General features: G+C 42.8%; 1 protein-coding gene across 4 annotated transcripts in view; it reads left to right on the top strand.

Annotated features, from left to right (window-relative positions):
• Positions 1-895: 895 nt before the first annotated feature.
• samd11 (sterile alpha motif domain containing 11) overlaps positions 896-17,112 on the top strand; it is a 48,667-nt gene continuing 32,450 nt past the window's right edge. The window contains exons 1-3 of one of the 4 annotated variants that reach the window (XM_022741521.1): positions 896-1,595; positions 2,727-2,818; positions 13,613-13,788. In XM_022741521.1, the coding sequence (XP_022597242.1) occupies positions 896-1,595; positions 2,727-2,818; positions 13,613-13,788 (968 nt within the window). Of the gene's footprint in view, positions 1,596-1,799; positions 1,874-2,422; positions 2,489-2,726; positions 2,819-13,612; positions 13,789-17,112 lie in introns of those variants that run through there. The other 3 variants (XM_022741522.1, XM_022741523.1, XM_022741524.1) reach the window with 3 other exon arrangements.

Here is a 17,112-nt window from a genome sequence, read left to right as displayed (position 1 = left end):
TTATAAGTGATCAAGTCATTGTTTTTTGGGGAGTAGAACATGTGTAGACACTGCCTGCCTGAAAGGGGAAAGCCTAATTTATGGCTGACGTTAGTAGGGTTTAAAATACAAGTTATGATTTTAGGTTGAATTTTACATGAGGAAACTATTAAATCAGGAAAAGTGCTGCACTGTGGAATACTCTGAAATCAATGTATGGTCTTTCTAAATTGCAAATATTAAAAAGGGAGCTGTCAAGAGTCTTAGATTCAGCTGCATGGGTGGAAATGACTGTTCACTTCCTCACTAATGATGGTTCCTCCGTTTACCCCTGAAGCGCCGTCCCTCGCAGTCCCCCCTCCTCTGTGTGGCTCTCGCCGAGCCTCCGCTGTTTAAATGGGCCAAGTTGAGAAGCGGCGGAGAGTGCAAATCTTGTTTGGTCTGGGTCTGTGAACTTCAGCGTGACTTCAACGACATACACAGGGGTTAAAAACAACTCTCTCCAAACTTTCAACTCTATTCATTTTGCGCAAATATTACTCAGGGATATCAAGCCTGATGTGTTTGGCTTATGTTTCTGATTAATGCCATATGCCACATTAGTTTAATTATCCTAACAGGAGAAATGTATCAGTTTCTCTTTTAATGTCTATTGGCTGTGAAATTGAATCTTGGCCACGTGCAAACTCCCCATAACTGAGTCGACGTGTCTTGTTTTTTTTAAGATAGCCGACTTAAAAAAATAGCCTCTACTCAGTGAATATTAAAAAAATCTCTTACTTCTAATTTCCCCAAAGGCAAAGAAATAAGAGACATGACGTGTGGCTGCGACTGGTAATGATCACCGTAGGTAACATAATGTCCGGGGCTCAGGGCTGCCCAGCATGTCAGGTATTAACAGAGCGAGTGTGATTAAATGTGGGAGGTAGGATCTGTGAGGCTGGCGGAGAGCGCTGCTGCCGCTGCGAGCTGGAAACTACTGAATGGGCATCTATCCGGCAACTTCAACAGACCGCTGTCTCACGGCGACACGGGGGCTCTGCGTAAAACCAAGCGGCGCGTCTCCAAGTCTGGGTCAGCCCAACTCACAGACGGAGAGGACGCTCAAGTTGGATCGGGCGAGCAGCTTTTCACTTGTTATCGGCGCTCGGCTCCCTCTAACATGCCTGCCATCAAAAAGGAGAGGCTGGATGGAGACGACATGGCATTGACTGCTTTCAACCAGTCCGAATACCTGGCCCCTTTAAATGCCACCGCTATCCCCGTGGTGACCCCGCATCCGCCGCCCTACGACCACATTTTCGCCCATCACCGCGCGTACTTGGGGCTCCACGACTCGGCGCTGCATCACCAGCATCTCCACCATCACACGGACGACTTAATGCTGGAGAGGTTCTCCTCCATCCCCGACTTTCAGCCCTTCTTCGATAACGGAGAGCCGTGCATCGAGGTGGAGTGCGGGGAAAACAAGGCTTTGCTTTACATCAATAAACTGTGTCAAGGTAGTAAGGGACCTTCAATTAAATACAGGGGTGAGTGGCTCACCCCCAATGAGTTCCAGTTTGTCAGTGGACGAGAGACTGCCAAAGATTGGAAACGGAGTATTAGACACAAAGGTAAGAACAAGCTTCACTGTCCTCGCGGTTCACGCGTAGAGAGGGGCACTTTACCATTACCGAAACACTTTTTAGACGCCGCTTATTCTGGGTGCAAACTTGGGTCTCGTGGTTCGGTGCTGAGTTTTGGAGTGAAAGGGTTACAGCAGTCAGTGCGTAAGGAGACAGATGAGAAAGGGCGCATATCCTCCACATACACTCCGAGGCTTTGACACAGAGTTCGGGCTGCGATCGTTCACCAAACCGGGGCATCAGGAGTAGACTGCACCGGAACTGAGGTGAAAAGTTAGACATAATAATTTAATGTGCGACAGTTAAATAGTTATTTTTCCTCATGATGTGATGACTCGTTCCTTTTAGTGAGGCTGCACTTGTGCTTGGGTGTTGACACTTTTACGCATGCTACGTTAGGTTTGAGAGAGATTTTTTTCACTGAACTGTTTATTGTGATAATTTTGCAACAAATTCAAATTTTCAACAGAATATTAAACGTAGAGTCGCTATTATTCAGTTTTATAGGTGTTTGTTGATTTTTTTTTTTTATTCGACTCAACGCTGACAGCATGAATACAATGATGTAGTTCGGCACCCTGTTTCTTAATGTTGACATTTATTGCGCAGTATTTTTATGCAATAATTACGCGTGGCGTTAAGCGCACCCTCTAACCACACGCACACACACACGAAGTTTATTCAGGCAGAGCTGACACGACTGAAGATGTGTGGGGGGAGGGTGTCGCCCCCAGGTCAAGAATGATAGCCTCATAGTTTAATATAGAAGCGATTCCTATAAACAGATGACAGTAGGCTGCTGTCTCTCTGGCTCACCACACTGGACTATGGGTAGAATTAAAGTTCATGGCAAAAATCTAGAGTGATAAGTTTGTCTGCAGGTACTGACTCCTCTTGAGTTTTATACTGTGTTTTTGGATGATAAAAAAAAAGAATTTTGTCTTGAAAACTTTGAGTACTGAGATGATGGAGTGAAAAAACAGGCCTTTTCCTGAAGCATGTTGATAATACCTTTTCACATGCTGTGTCATAGAGGAGATGAATTTACTGGCTGGACAAGATGTATGGTCATACACATTCCCTGAAAGTCTCTCGTTTTTTTTTTTTTTTTTCTTCCAGGGAAAAGTCTCAAGACTCTCATGTCCAAAGGAATCTTACAGGTGCACCCTCCAATCTGTGATTGTCCTGGTTGTCGAATTTCATCTCCAGTGGTAAGAAAATTTCATCTTCTGTCATACTGGTGTTGCTGCTGCACTCCCTTTCTCTTGCTGTGTCAGTGTGATAAGCTACTTAGGAAATTTGGTTTTTATTTGAGTTGAAGACAACTTCTTTGCAGTGGATATGTAGAGTTAAAAGATGCTGGATTGTGAAGAATTCTCACTGGTGAAGGCTGTAACTTGTCAAAGAGCACTATGCGTCTCGACAGAGCTGAGATAAATTGATGTGTTACTAATATTTGGGTTAAAAGTCTGGATATTGTCTGGTATTGGTATGGTAATATCGTGATAAAGCCTAAAATTAGTATTTTATAATGAAGCAATACAGAAGCTTTTTTGATTGTTTTTTTCCCCAGTTAAAGTAATGGTGATGTTTGTTTTTTTTGTTTTTTTTTTGCAAAGACCAGATCACTGTTGATTTAGATTTATTTTAGCCTGTATGAGAGCAGGACTAGGCACACTGACATTTCATTGCCGTTTTTGTGTTGTGTCACTCAGCTCCACGTGTGTGTGTGTGTGTGTGTGTGTGTGTGTGTGTGTGTGTGTGTGTATGAGAGCATTGTCTCTCTTTGTAACCTTGATGGTGAAGACCCTACAGGCACACATGTCAACTTTGATGATAATTTTTCTCAGCATGAATACCAAATCCACTTTCAGCCTTTCACAGACGCAGAGTATCAGACAGCCTTTTATTCAGAGGCATTGAGCTGTCCAGTATGGCTACTTGATGTAAGGTGTTGTTGGTCGGGCTCTTCTGTCCCATTGAATCAGTTTCCTCACCTGGCTGTTGAACTTTTGTTTGCCTTGTGCTTCCCTCAGGGCTCGGCCAGGGGCATGATGCCAAACCTCGAGGCCTTGCAGGTGTGTCACGATTACGGCATCACCACTGTGTGTCTGTGTGTTCGTCTGTGTGTTTGTGTCAGCTTTGAGCAAGCACACTGCCGGCTCACCGTCGCCAAATCTGTTCACACAGGTGCGGCGGGTTGTGAGTGAGTGTGTGTGTGTGTGTGTGTGTGTGTGTGTGTGTGTGTGTGTGTGTGTGTGTGTGTGTGTGTGTGTGTGTGTGTGTGTTTTTCTCACCACAAAGCGCATCTGTCGTCGCTCCCAAGCACTAATCTTGAGGGAAGGGTGTAAGAGGCTTAGCGAGCTACTGAGCGTGGCTACTGCTGATTATTGTGTGCGAGGCACGCAAGGCAAAGGCGGTTTAGATAAGCCGGAGGTGTTTGAGTGATACAGGTAAACTGGTGACATTTTTCACAGCCAAGAATGAAGACCTGTACCCTAACACATAGGGTTCAGCCAAGACGAATTTCCTGAGGGAGGTTGGGGGCAGTGAAAACAGATAATAGAAATGCTCATGTCTTATTTTTTTACAGAAGGATTTGAGAATCTCAGCATGTTTACTTATGTTTAGGCTCATTACAGATATCAGAGTGATTGGCTTTTTGCTTGCAAGGGCTTGTACAGTTCCACTTCAATTATAGCTGTGACGGAGTAAAACTTAGTTATTGACGTAAGCAGGGATATGAGAGCCTTAAGGTTGTTGTTGTAGCCTTTCTCTCCCGTTCCTTGTCTGGTGTTGAAGCCTGAAGTGCAACCCACCAAGTGAATACCACCGTGACACACATAAGCACACACATCCACACACACAGGCTAAGTATGTTGGCAGTTCTGTGCGAGGCGGTGAGGGTTAGGCGGAGGAGGAAAGGCAGTGGGACTTGTATGGCCTGTATTGGCGTCTCCCTCTCTCCCCACTGACTCCCCTCAGGGCATGGCAGCCAGCACTCCCTCACTGATGAGCTCTCTCTCTCTCTCTCGCTCACTCTCTCACTCTTACACACACACACACACACACACACACAAACACACATGCTATATGCCTGCCTACTGACACAAATTACCTCATGCAGACATTTATTTTGAAAGTTTGACGGCTGAACTTTGAGTGATCTTGTTTCGCTATAGGCATGAGGCGAGCGATCATAAAAAAGTGCAGCAGCTGGTGGGAAGACATTTCACCTGCCTGCTCAAAACCCGTGGAAGTTAATTTGCTGTGTCGGCCCAGGCACAAGCTGTTTATAACGACATGACACAAACTGAACTGTTGTTACACTCAACAGTTTACAATTTGAATATGATCATGATCATAACGATGTTTTTCCACACTCTGAAATTAAATCAGGTTGTGACTGACACACTGTTGATGACAGCTGTCATGGCGTGTTACCTTTCTATTAAGCCTGTCATTATGTGATAATCAGGTGCTTATGATTTCTCTGTCGTGGCAGCTTTAACTCTGAGGAAAGTTGCTAGGTGCTGCTCTTTCTGTGTGTGTAGGTGTGTATGTATCATATCTTTTTCATGTATACAATATAATGCTCAAGATTATGTGCATACATGTTGAACTAAATTCTCAGCTCTGTATGTTTGTGTTTTCATGTGTGCATACATATGTGTTAGTTTGTGTCTGTGTTTTTCTGTGTGCATGTCTGTGATTATTTGTCATCGTGACGGCTGGCTGACTTGCCTGCCTGCTGTGTGTTCGTGTGTGTGTGTGTGTGTGTGTGTGTGTGTGTGTGTGCGTGTGTGTGTCTCCTCCCAGGAGAGCTGGGCTTCCTCTGCTCTGTTATTTCAGCGGAACTGGCGGAGGCCGGGAGGAAATTACACTCCCCTCCTCCGGCTCGTAAAGACCTCCTCCAATCAAAGGCTGCTCTTGCAAAGTGGAATTAAACACACACACACATACACACACACGCACACACACACGCAAACAAAACACAGGCATACACACTTTAGCATACAACTGGATGTTGCCTTCATAGATCAACTTCCTACTGTACACTGCTTCTGTTGTATGTGTTGTGTGTTTGTGCGTGTGCTTGCATGCATGTTGCTCAGGCTACGTTGCTATGGTAACACTGGAATCGGTCATTGGCCCAGAAGTGTGCAGAACTGTGATCATGTGGAGTGTATTTGTGCACTTTTGTGTGCGTCTCTCTGTGTATTGGACAAATTAGGGATTAAGTGAGCCTCTGATGAGCTGTCCGCTCACTGATAGACATCAATACCAACTGGAATGTGTGTCAGACATATAGAAATTCAGTTTGCATGAAGAGGTTGCATCCATATACTTATCTCTTGTCGTCTGTCTGTCTAATTGAATTCAATAATTCAGTTAAAATAAAGTTTCCTTTAGCAGATAGCAATTAGCTTCCACTAGTGTCCATTTCAGCATGCCAGAGATTGATAGAAAGCTGAATGTGTATGTGTTGGCTTGTACATATGTACACATAGTGTATTGGCTTCCCAAAGTGTTGCACATATATATGTATGTGTGTATGGGTGCGGACCCGGACAAAAGGCAGCTAAAATAAGTTTGAGCATCTGTCTGTCAGCCAAATGTGGTTTATCACAGCAAAGCCAATGGTGATATTTCTAAAAACCCTCCTCCCAACATCTGGGTTGTGTGTGTGTGTGTGTGTGTGTGTGTGTGTGTGTGTGTGTGTGTGTGTGTGTGTGTGTGTGCGTGTGCGTGTGCGTGTGCGTGTGCGTGCATGCTTGCGTTTCTTTTTTTTCGCCATGTGATTTCCTCTGATAGTTACAGGCTCGCCCTTTTACATCAGGCCTTTGCAGACAGTACTGTACTGTCATAGTCCTATCATACATTCATAAATACACATAGACAAGTACACATGCAGTGTATATAAGCCCAGAAATACTAGGAAGTGAAATTCATCAATGGCGGGAAATTATATGTTCAGTGTTCAGCTATTATCACACTTTGTCAGCGATGTAGTTGTAAGAAAGTAGAGAAGTTCTGAGTTTGCTGATCGTTATAATCTGCATCTACTTTATATGTAAACCAAGGTAAACATACAGAATATATTTTTTTTGCTTTTGTAACTTGTTTTGTTTAATACTAATAATGTACCAAAAAGTAAGTATGAGAAAGATTTAAGACTTATGAAGCCCAAACTGTCGGCTAACTTATTTTTCCCACATGAACAAGGGTCATCTGAGTTTTCTTATCTTTACCTTCCTTCATTTCATGAAGGAAGGTAAAGCTCACCAAGGAGTATATGTAGTTAACGGTCCTGGTGTATTTTAAGTGTGCCAAACTTTAAATGAGGATCAAATTTTAGTCTTGTGGGGACCAAAACAACAGAAAACATGAGTTCGGTTTACCAAACACAACTTTGTGCTTGCCTGCACTTCCCCTGTGTTTGCCAGGGGAGAGAAAGACCCAGGCGTTACCTGTCTGTAAAGCTCCCCTGTGGCGGCCTCGGTGAGCCTATCCAAACACTGAGAGAGACACACAGAGAGAATATGGGAGGAGGAAGGGGAGAGAGAGAAACAAGAGGGAAAGGGGAGAGCGAGAGGCACACTGGCATGCTTGACTGCACCGCCACTGACCTCCCAGCGCTGCCCTAGCAGCCCCCCCACTCCCTCCCGCCCTGTTTCCCCTCCACATCACCGCCTCTCGCCCTCTGTGCACCTCACCCCCCTCCCCTTCCTGCTCCCCCCACCCCCCCCTCCTTGCCCTGTGCCGCTCCACTGGGCTGCAACTGCCCGCTCGACTCAGCGCGTGGGGGCCGAGGGTGCAGGAGAGTGTGTGTGTCTGTATGTGTGTGCGAGCGTGTGCGTGTGTGTGCGGGGAGAGGCGGGGGACTTGGTCGCATGCCTGTCCGCCCTCCAGTGCTTTCTCACTTTTTTTTCCTCCTTCTCTCACACGGCCTTGAACAACCAAGTGTTGCCTAAAGTCTGTACATGAAACACACACACACACACGCACACACACACACACACACACACACACACACACACACACATTTAGAAACAGATCAGATTTTTTTTGCCAGTACATTTTCACTTATAAGGAGTTCTACTTGATAAGGTGTCATCTTTTGAGATGCTCATCTTTTGAGAAATGAAAGATCAGATTCGTTGAGCCGCATCTGTTGACAATACAGATACTGTCTGATTTTATCCTTTCAGTAAGAAAGAAATTTTGTTTGTTATTTGGTGGTTGATAATATTTTTTGCGGCAAACCAAGAACAATAAGGCAAAAGGCCGTCACAAATGCATAATATATACACTCCGTCAACTATAATTTGAAAACATGACAGATAATTTACAGGGTATTTTACAAATATCTTCATGTCTTCCCTGTTTGTCACCACAAATAATGACATCATTATTGATGCTGTAAAAAGTAGAAAAGAAGATGTTTTCCTATTACATCCAAGAAAGGTGTTGATTATATACAGACAGACTAACAGAATGAAAAACTTTATAACTCTGATAAACAATAGTTATTAATGAGCAGTAGTTAGATGCAGTAATTGTTACCAAAACCGCAAAACATATATTGCCTCACTGGACAAATTAGTATATTTTACTGCATTGCATGCTTGTAGTTGAGTTTATTTTTGTATGTGTGGTGGAGGAATCTGTTTATTCAGTCTCTGTAAATAACAGTGTCTATATGAACATTTTATTTTTTATGCCAGAAGAGTTCAACATATTTCTAATTACATATCTGCAGTTTATTCACAGCCGGTCTTGATCGTTGCTGTTGTTGCAGATATTGCAGTAAGTGTGTTTACGTGCACACTAATAATTTGATTATAACCAGATTAGGCAAATATGAGGTCTGTCAGTTTTTCTGTGGCCTCGACCAGTATAGCATGCCTTTTGTCTGATTTTCACTGTTTAGATTCTGAACATACCCCTGAGAGGTCATGGAGAACAGTGGATACAAATGTGTGACTCTACACACAAACAGTGTCATGGTTAGTGGTAAATACAAAGAAAACACCAACTTTGTCTTGGGACGACGGCAAAACAGCTTTCATGTCAACTATAATGGAGATGTAATAGAGATTGCATTAAGGTGAATTCACCAAAGCAAAAACAATAAACTCTGTCTTTTCATTTACTTCTTGCTTTGCCGTGCCAATAAGACATTTTCAACTGGTGACTATGAATCATGACTATCAGACACGTCATATCAACTTTATTATTAGGGCACTGGGGAAATCTGCTTACAGCAAACCATGTAAACACTTTAATCAAACTATTGCTTTAATCTGATTATTCACAGTAATCAGGTTATATCTGTCATGTTTCCATACGAAGCAATCTCAATATAAACATTTATAGGTGCACCTGTGAAAATGTCAGGATGTCACCCCTGTGTGGGTGAGTCAGAGATAAGGAGGTGAGACTAAACAAAGTTAAGAATTTGTAATTTGTACTTTGTGATGAACTGGATCTCAGGCTCACACAAACACACAGCAGACCAATAGTTTGTTTTGGCCTTGTTTCAGAGCTCTTATGTGAGCGTGGTAATGACCGCTTCACCCCGCTCTCCCAACCTCCCCTCGCTCATTTTTTTTCTTCCTCTCTCCCACTCTGTCGTCTCCTCATTCCCCCTCCCCCTTTCCCCTAGTGCTCGCGCCAAGTCGGCCCTCCATCCCGCCTACACACACACACACACACACACACACACACACACACACACACACACACGCTGCGAGGTAACGGCAGACAGGCGCGTGACTCATTAGGCATTCGTCCCCCAGGGAGATCGCTGGGGGGGCGCGTGCGAGGGAGAGAGAGCGCCGCAGCTGCAGGAATGTCACGGGCGGCTACCGCTGTGTGTGTGCATGTGTGTGTGTTCTTGTGTAAGTGTGTGTGCGTGTGTGCTCACTAATGCTGGCTGGAGCCAGCGGCAGGATACTGCACCTTTCAGGAAATAACGCAAGGAGAAAGGGAAAAAAAAAGCCCACACTTATTAGTGCTGTTTTCCACCAAGAGCTCATTTAAAAGTCTGAAATAAATTTCGAGAGAAAACATTAGATTGCCTTATAATTTCTGCTTGAATTTGTGGGCCACTGTGCTGTAGCTGTGATATTAGCCTGTATTGTTTTTTTTTACCACAAAAACATTTTGTTGCTTTTAAACCAAACCCCTGCTATGGATTTATGAATTCAGCACAGCACCCAAATGAGTTACAGGAATGTATGTGGCTGGTTGCTCACCATACGTTGTCGCTAGATTAATGTTTTTCTTTGAAATATTTAAGCTTTATTACGCATATCTACCTATTATTAAATGACAATGTATGCGGAGGGTGTCTTTTGGCTCTTTTGGAGTACTTCTGACTTCTTGCCATTTCTCGAGATTGTTTTCAATAAATTTAGTGAGCCCACATTAATACAGTGCATCTAGTACTTCAGTAAATCTCAGCCCACCACACTAAATGGTTCCAATGCCATTGAAGTCTTTGGGAGACGTGAAATTTGGTAGGCAGTGAAAATTATGTGGATATTCACTAAAGCTAAAATGATGGTATTGATCATCTACAAACCTCTTAACTCAGTGAATTTATATCAAATCTCGTCCACTTTCCAAATTCAATTCAACTTCATTGTCATTACACTCGTTTACTACAAAATATACTGTAATCTTGTAAACTGTATATTCTCTTGTATACTGTATATTTAGTGGAGCATCTGTATAGATTTCACAAAGCTTACTGTCAATTACCCTGTAGTTTGGAACTTTTAAGTGTTTTTCCAGGAATGTTTAACATGAATGGAAGTGAATGGTGTTTTGTGAGGCTGACTGAGATAAGCAAACACCCTACACCCATAGTTTGTTTAAGACACTCATGGATAATGGGAATGGAGAATTGAGTATTTACACCTCATGCCATCTGAACTATGATATATCATGTAACTATAATGAACACAGTATCAAACTTACAGTAATGTGTCTCAATCATTCAGCGTTTTCAGTTCAAGTTGAATTTCTAGTGTTAGTCTCAGAGCATATTGTATCTATTGAAGAATTCATGTGTTATATGAATATATGAATGTGAGTGAAGAGAGTATTTGACTGTTTATGGGACGTATTTCTGAATGTCTATGTCATGACCCTTTTAATTGTCAGTCTAGATTGTGTAGTAAGTCGGTCAGTGTGTCCCCATGCATGTGCGTCTGTATGTACATGTGTCTTTTGTGTGTGTGTGTGTGTGTGTGTGTGTGTGTGTGTGTGTGTGTGTGTGTGTGTGTATATGTGTGTGTGTAAATGTGAAGCCCAGATATATTTCTTGGCTGCCTGACTGTCAGACAGAAAGCGTGGGAGGCGATATTCATAGAGGTGCTTTTAGTGGGACTTTTATGAGAGACTTTTTTCCATGGCTGAAAGGAGGTTGACCACACACAGTAAGGTTGCCTCAACTCTGCGCACAGGCTTGTGTGTTTGTGTGTGCACGTACGAGCCTGACTGTTCAGGCGCCCTTCCTTTCAGCGCTCCTACGTGGGCTGCCAGGGGTGTGTTTTGCTTCGTGTTTTGTTTCAGAGAGCCCTCCCCCGTGCTGCGGAAGTGTTGCCGGAAGCAGTGGGAGCTCACCCCCAGTTCTGCGTCAGTGCCACTAAAGAAAGGATCGGGGCTTTCCGGGAGGAGGGGGGAAAGGGGGGGGGGGGGGGGGGGCTGTCAGCCTGGGTATGTCACGGCCATGTGGGTGGTTGTCTACATGCTCACACACTCACATACACACACACAGCTAGAGTCACGACTGCTCTTAGACAAACTATTCTTGTATACACTATATTGCTGGCATGCTCCAAGTAAAATCCCCTGCTTTGGAGGGGAATTCTAAGGAACAGGAACAGGTGTGTGTGTGTGAGAGTGTACATGCATATATGTGTGTGAGGCTGACAGGCATATGCACTTGTGTGTTTTCCCTGATGTTGTGAGAAGAGCAATAAAGAAGCGTGAGGTTGAGAATTTGTGTTTAACAGATGTGTGTCTGACAGATATGACTGTGGCTGAATCCATAGAAGAGGGTTGTTCTGCTGTTGTGATGCAATGTTTCCCTCCTATTTCCTACAGCGAGGCCTTGTGTGGAAGTAGCAGAAGTATCAGAAAGTAATCCACTGTCCTCAAATGCTGGAGCTGGAACTTGTAGAAAGCCCTGAAAGGAAAGAAGAAAGGAGGAAAAACCTTTTTTCTGGCAAGGCACGAAAAAAAAGAAAGTAGAGAAATGAGCAGAACTATGTGGCCTGCTCATCCTGGGGGATGTTTTCATCTTTCTGCCCCCCCCCCCCCCACTCTTCTTAACGTCTGCCATTTGAGAGACTCCAGAGGGGCTGCACCTGTTTGCCTCTTGGCTAGGAGCCCCTAAATCCCTCCTCCTGCCCCCGTCTGCCACTCATGCTGCCGTGCCTCCTGGGATGGAAGGAGCGAGGGAAGGGTAGGAAGGAGCGGGGAGGAGTGGTGGAGAGCAGGGTTGCGTGTGGTGGAAGGGATAGCTGGAGGGCTTGAAGGCGTCCGGGAGTAAGAGCAGTGGTGTAGGCATAGACCGAAAGACAAGTTTCAAATCCAAGTCCACTCTCCCACACCGGACAGACCTTACTCCTGTGGAGCTTTCTCTTTCATGTTTTGACTCACCATTTTCTCTTTCATTTCTGTATTTTCTCTCGCCTTTTGTCTTCTCTCTCCTCTGCAAACCCACATCCGCTCTCACTATCTTCTCTGTTAACTTCTCTCCTCAGCCTGTCAATCCCTTGCTCTTCTATCATTTCCTACTGCGGCTCAACCTCCGTTACTTTCCCTCTCTCGCTGCTCCCATCTCCCCCTGTGACAGGACCACGTTAATCTGCAGTGACCTCTTCAGGTCACATTAAAGGTCACCCAGCTTTACTTCCTCACGACCCTAGGGCCACACTCTCCTCTTTATCCCTTCTTTTCTCTGCTTACTCCTGATAGCTTTGGGAAAAAAATAAACACTCAATGCACCAACTTTTTTCCCCATCAGTTTGGTTTTTGATTAGAAAAGTATGGTGTGTTGGAAACAGGGACGCTTTAGTGCTGCAGACATACCCAGTTGACCTAACAGAGAGTATTGGAAGATTTTTTCAGTATTACTTTATAATTTATTCACAAACAGTACACACAACTTGATGATATCTGGCTGGAGGCTGAGTGTCAATCTCAGAGATTATGTTGTTTTGGTTTCAGTTTGGCTCGTGGGTGCCAGCTACACTGACATTTCTATCATGGCTATTAAACCAATTTTTGCTCTAAGCTTGTAAATTATTTCAGCTTTTGATGAGAATGTTTTAAGATAATATTTTGTGTTAAATGATTTGATGCAGTGATTCCCAACCATTTTCTGATGTACTCCCAAGGCTCTGTCAGATCATCTGGCCTCAGTGACACCACATGGCACCTTGCAGATATATATGTGTGTTTGAGTTTAAAATCACATTTGTGTCAATATCATTAATTATAGAAAAATAGAAATATTAGCAAACAATTCCTTTTAATAATCTATTTCAATCCTTTATATATATATTTATATATATATATATATATATATATATATATTTAAATCAAATTTCAATTTCTTCTTTTTGAAAGTAATTGAGCTACTTCACAATCTTCCACATCTCCCTGGCAACTGCAGAAGTACCTCCTTGGGTGTGCGAGTAGCGCTGGCTGGGAATTACTGATTGAATTTATTCTTTAGGAGGTGTTTAATAAGCAAGATGACACAAAATAGCCAGTCAATACTACTCAATAAGAGTCTTGATCCATCTCAACTGTACATTTGAAGTGAGAGCTCAAACTTATAAAAGATTTGTACAAATGGCCAAAATAAGAATAAAAAAACATTGGTTTTTGCAGACAGCACCATCATATTTAGTACTTTAGTGTCTTGGAATAGTGAATCCTGTTGCTAAAATGTCTTCTTTTCTTTGTGCCATGTTGTGCAGAACCGTGGGCGCTTGGCTGAGAAACGCACCATCCCCCTTCCCCCCAACCGGGTACCCAAGAAGGAGCTGGCCTCCATCTTCAGCAGTGACGACAGTGAAGGCAGCGAGCGGGCCAGTGGGGATCATGCCCACATCAAGCAGGAGGACGAGTTGCATTACAGTATCATGAGAAAGAGGTGAGGCTCCTACTTTATGACTTCTATGGCCATGGCTTTAATGTAGTTTGAAGGGCGGCACAGACATGTTTGACGGTTGTGACCCATTTGATTATTATCCCAGACTTTTCTACTCTTTTCTTATTTCTTACATTTTCCTCTTTTCTTTTTCTGTGTGTGGTTAGACACTGACACATATTATTCTAACTGCTTTGGCTTTTAATGTGGCTGAAAATGCATATGTTGTGTTATGAAATCACCATGAGAAATAAATTGAGGTGTCACTTTTTTTTTTATTAAAAAAAAAAAGATCAGTAATAAGTCCGCTGATTTGTTTGCTTCTTTTCAGATCCTGTCTAAAAGCAGACAGATGCAACTTTTATTATTTCATCTAGTGATTTTAGGATAATTTTGAGGTGTTAAAGGCTCATTTTGAGACGAACAGACAAAGAGCCGCGTTTCAAAAATATACTTAGTATACTTGCTTTTGCTTTGGGATGTCTAATGGAGGGATGTGTGCTGAGCTTTGAAAGTGTTAATTGGCTTGTTGGTTTGCGTTTTGTTGCTGCTGCCAAGTCTCAGTGCATCTGTCTTGACTTGATTTTGAAAGACAAGTCACCTGAGTCACCGCTGTCTGCTTCATCCCACCCTGAGCTGTGCTTGAGAGCGGTTTGATCATAGAGTCTTTATTATAAAAAGAGTATAAGTTCTTATGTCTGAAATGGTTATAAAATAACTAGCTTTAGAATCTATTTTCATCTTGATATGTCCAGCTGTTCTTGCTACTCAAGTAACGGTGTAAGCAAATATTAGAGCTGAGAGTTTGAAATAAGTGAGAACACAAACATACTCAGAGAGACAGAGTAAGATTAATAATGAGAAGTAGCACTGCTCCTCAAAAACACAGCAGCAACAGTAAAAACTCACAGTTTCACTGTACACTCCAACATGTATCTGGAAACAGTCTCTGGTTCCTCGTCCTTCACACGTGTTATTTTCATCAAATCAGGAGGAAAGCAGAATACCTGACAGGAATCTTGTTCTGTTCTGTGTTGTCATTGCTATTTTTGAGAACAAGACTGCATCAAAAGTAGAATTTAATTAGCCATACTGGCCCTATTATTTTTTTCAGAAATGTCAGTGTTTTTTTGTTTTATCAAACAAGTCGCATTTTAGTGTGAATCAGTAAATGGCTGTTTGACAAATTGTCAAAACTGAAATTCTCCACAATAATGGATGGCTCAGAAGTTGTGCATACATTAGATTGGGTTTTTGGAAAAAAAAAAAAAAAAAAAAGTACTAAAAGCCTGTTTGGATTCAAGTGGATAACCTTGTTCATCTTTATACATGCAAACACACACATGCAAGGTTACAGTGAGGTCACCTCATTAAGATGAATCAAAAGGAGCGCTGCCTCACAATGATGGCATACACTCTGCTTTGTTAGGAGCTTGAACTGAATAAAACATAGGGTTGTATATTTAATAATTGCTCTCTGTACAATAAGTGCTTTGATCCATGCGAAATTAAGAGAAAGTTTTAATCAGGAATAAACATCACATGGATTTGTGATTAGTTGGAATGTACATAAACAGATTTGTTTGATTCAGAAATCAGACAGGCTATGGACAGATATAATGTAGAAGATGTTCATTGATTAACCCCAGAAAGTCCCCAGCTGCATTATAAGCAGCTTGTGCAACCTCATTACAGAAGGGGATGTTTTTCATGTCTTGAGACTTGCGTGTGACACGGCGGACAGCACAGCAACTTGTGAAGCTTAAAATGGATCCACTAACCTCATTTGAGAGGGCTTCCCCTCCCCCTGACACTTGTGCCGCTGGCGTGTTAAGATGATAATGAATTTAAAGAACACTTATGACTAATATGTCAGGCTTTTACCCTTTGAAAGGCGGCGGACTCGCTGGAGCCGCAGCTCCGGTCTGTCGTGGGCATCCATCTCAGCCTTGCTTTATCCCCCAATGCGGGTCTGGACGAACGGGATAATGGGATGTCCAATCACGGAAATCTTATTTTCATTGACCGCAGCTTCGTAAGTGAGTCGTAGAAGGGTCTTAACAAATTGGATTTGGCCAATGGATGTGAAAAATACAGGGCCTTTGTATACATGTGTGAGTGTATCTGTGCTGTCTCATCCACACATCATCAAGGCTGGCGGCAGCACCGCGTCACACCCACTTGGTTGCTGCAACCTGCCCACTGTAACTGCACTTTAATCTGCATGGGCACATCTGAGCAGCATTTGTGAATTATTTATCCAAATTTTTTTTTTTTTTTTATCCTTACGAAATTCCTTATGCAGGAAAATTTTGGTGGCATTACATTAGAGGATATTTTAGAGTCTCTGCCTCATTCCAGTTTTTCAGGGAATAGTTCAATATATATAATGTCACTTTGTGTAACATTAAAGAGGAGATTGTTTGCTTGGTTCAGGGGGCCAACTGTTGTGTGTTAAGGGGATTTGTCTGTCGTCAACAGGTGTTGTCTTCATAGCTCAGCGTTCTCGTCAGGACGTCTTCTCAGGTTCATTATAAGCTGGTCCATCTTGTTTTAACCAGATTAATGTTAATAGTTGCCGGCTTTACACACAGTTGTTTAATTGGTGCTCCATAGAGCCGCACTTATCCTGCTGAAGAAGCACAGAGCATCTCGGGACTGAATAGCAGCCAAGCCACAGAGCCAACCAAGTAATCATTATCACAGTAAGGTGTATACGGAAGCTCCTTGGGGTATCGAAGCCAGTGTGAAACACACAAGAACTGAAAGGTGGAAACAAAATCTTGTTTTGGTATCAGTACTGCAGATTGTTTGTATGTGACTTGGATTCGTTAACACTGATATATGGATTTCATCTCAGGCACTAAATATTTGATAGCAGTAACTTGTGATTTTAGTGTCTTACTCAAGGGCAAAACAAAGCCTACCTTAGTGTTTGTTTCAGTTGGCCGTAGATAACAAGGCTTTGATTGAAAATTGCTGACTGAGAGTCTGGGTAATTACCCGACAACCACTGTGGATTTTATAAGTTACACCCGCTGACGTCTACCTTTCAGCCTCTGCCCTGTAGAGAAAAAAAACCCCTCCATACCCATTATTAACCTTCACCAAGACAAACAAAGGCAGTTTCTCAGGTTTTCAATCATGCATGAGGCCATTTTCTACTTGATATACAAATGCTTTCATCTACAAAAGGGGAAAAATATTTAAGGTCTACAGACCTTTTTACCATAGACTGCCAAAAGTATAAAACATACCAGGCTGTTCAGTTTTTGTTGAGCATAGTCTAACTGTCAGAGGCCATCACTGGGACTCTTTATAAGGACC

This window comes from Seriola dumerili, unplaced genomic scaffold, assembly GCF_002260705.1.
Source record: "Seriola dumerili isolate Sdu_G_001 unplaced genomic scaffold, Sdu_1.0 BDQW01000056.1, whole genome shotgun sequence".
Lineage (NCBI taxonomy): Eukaryota > Metazoa > Chordata > Actinopteri > Carangiformes > Carangidae > Seriola > Seriola dumerili.
The sequence above is the reverse complement of the archived record's forward strand: the minus strand, read 5'-3'. Positions and strand labels throughout refer to the sequence as shown.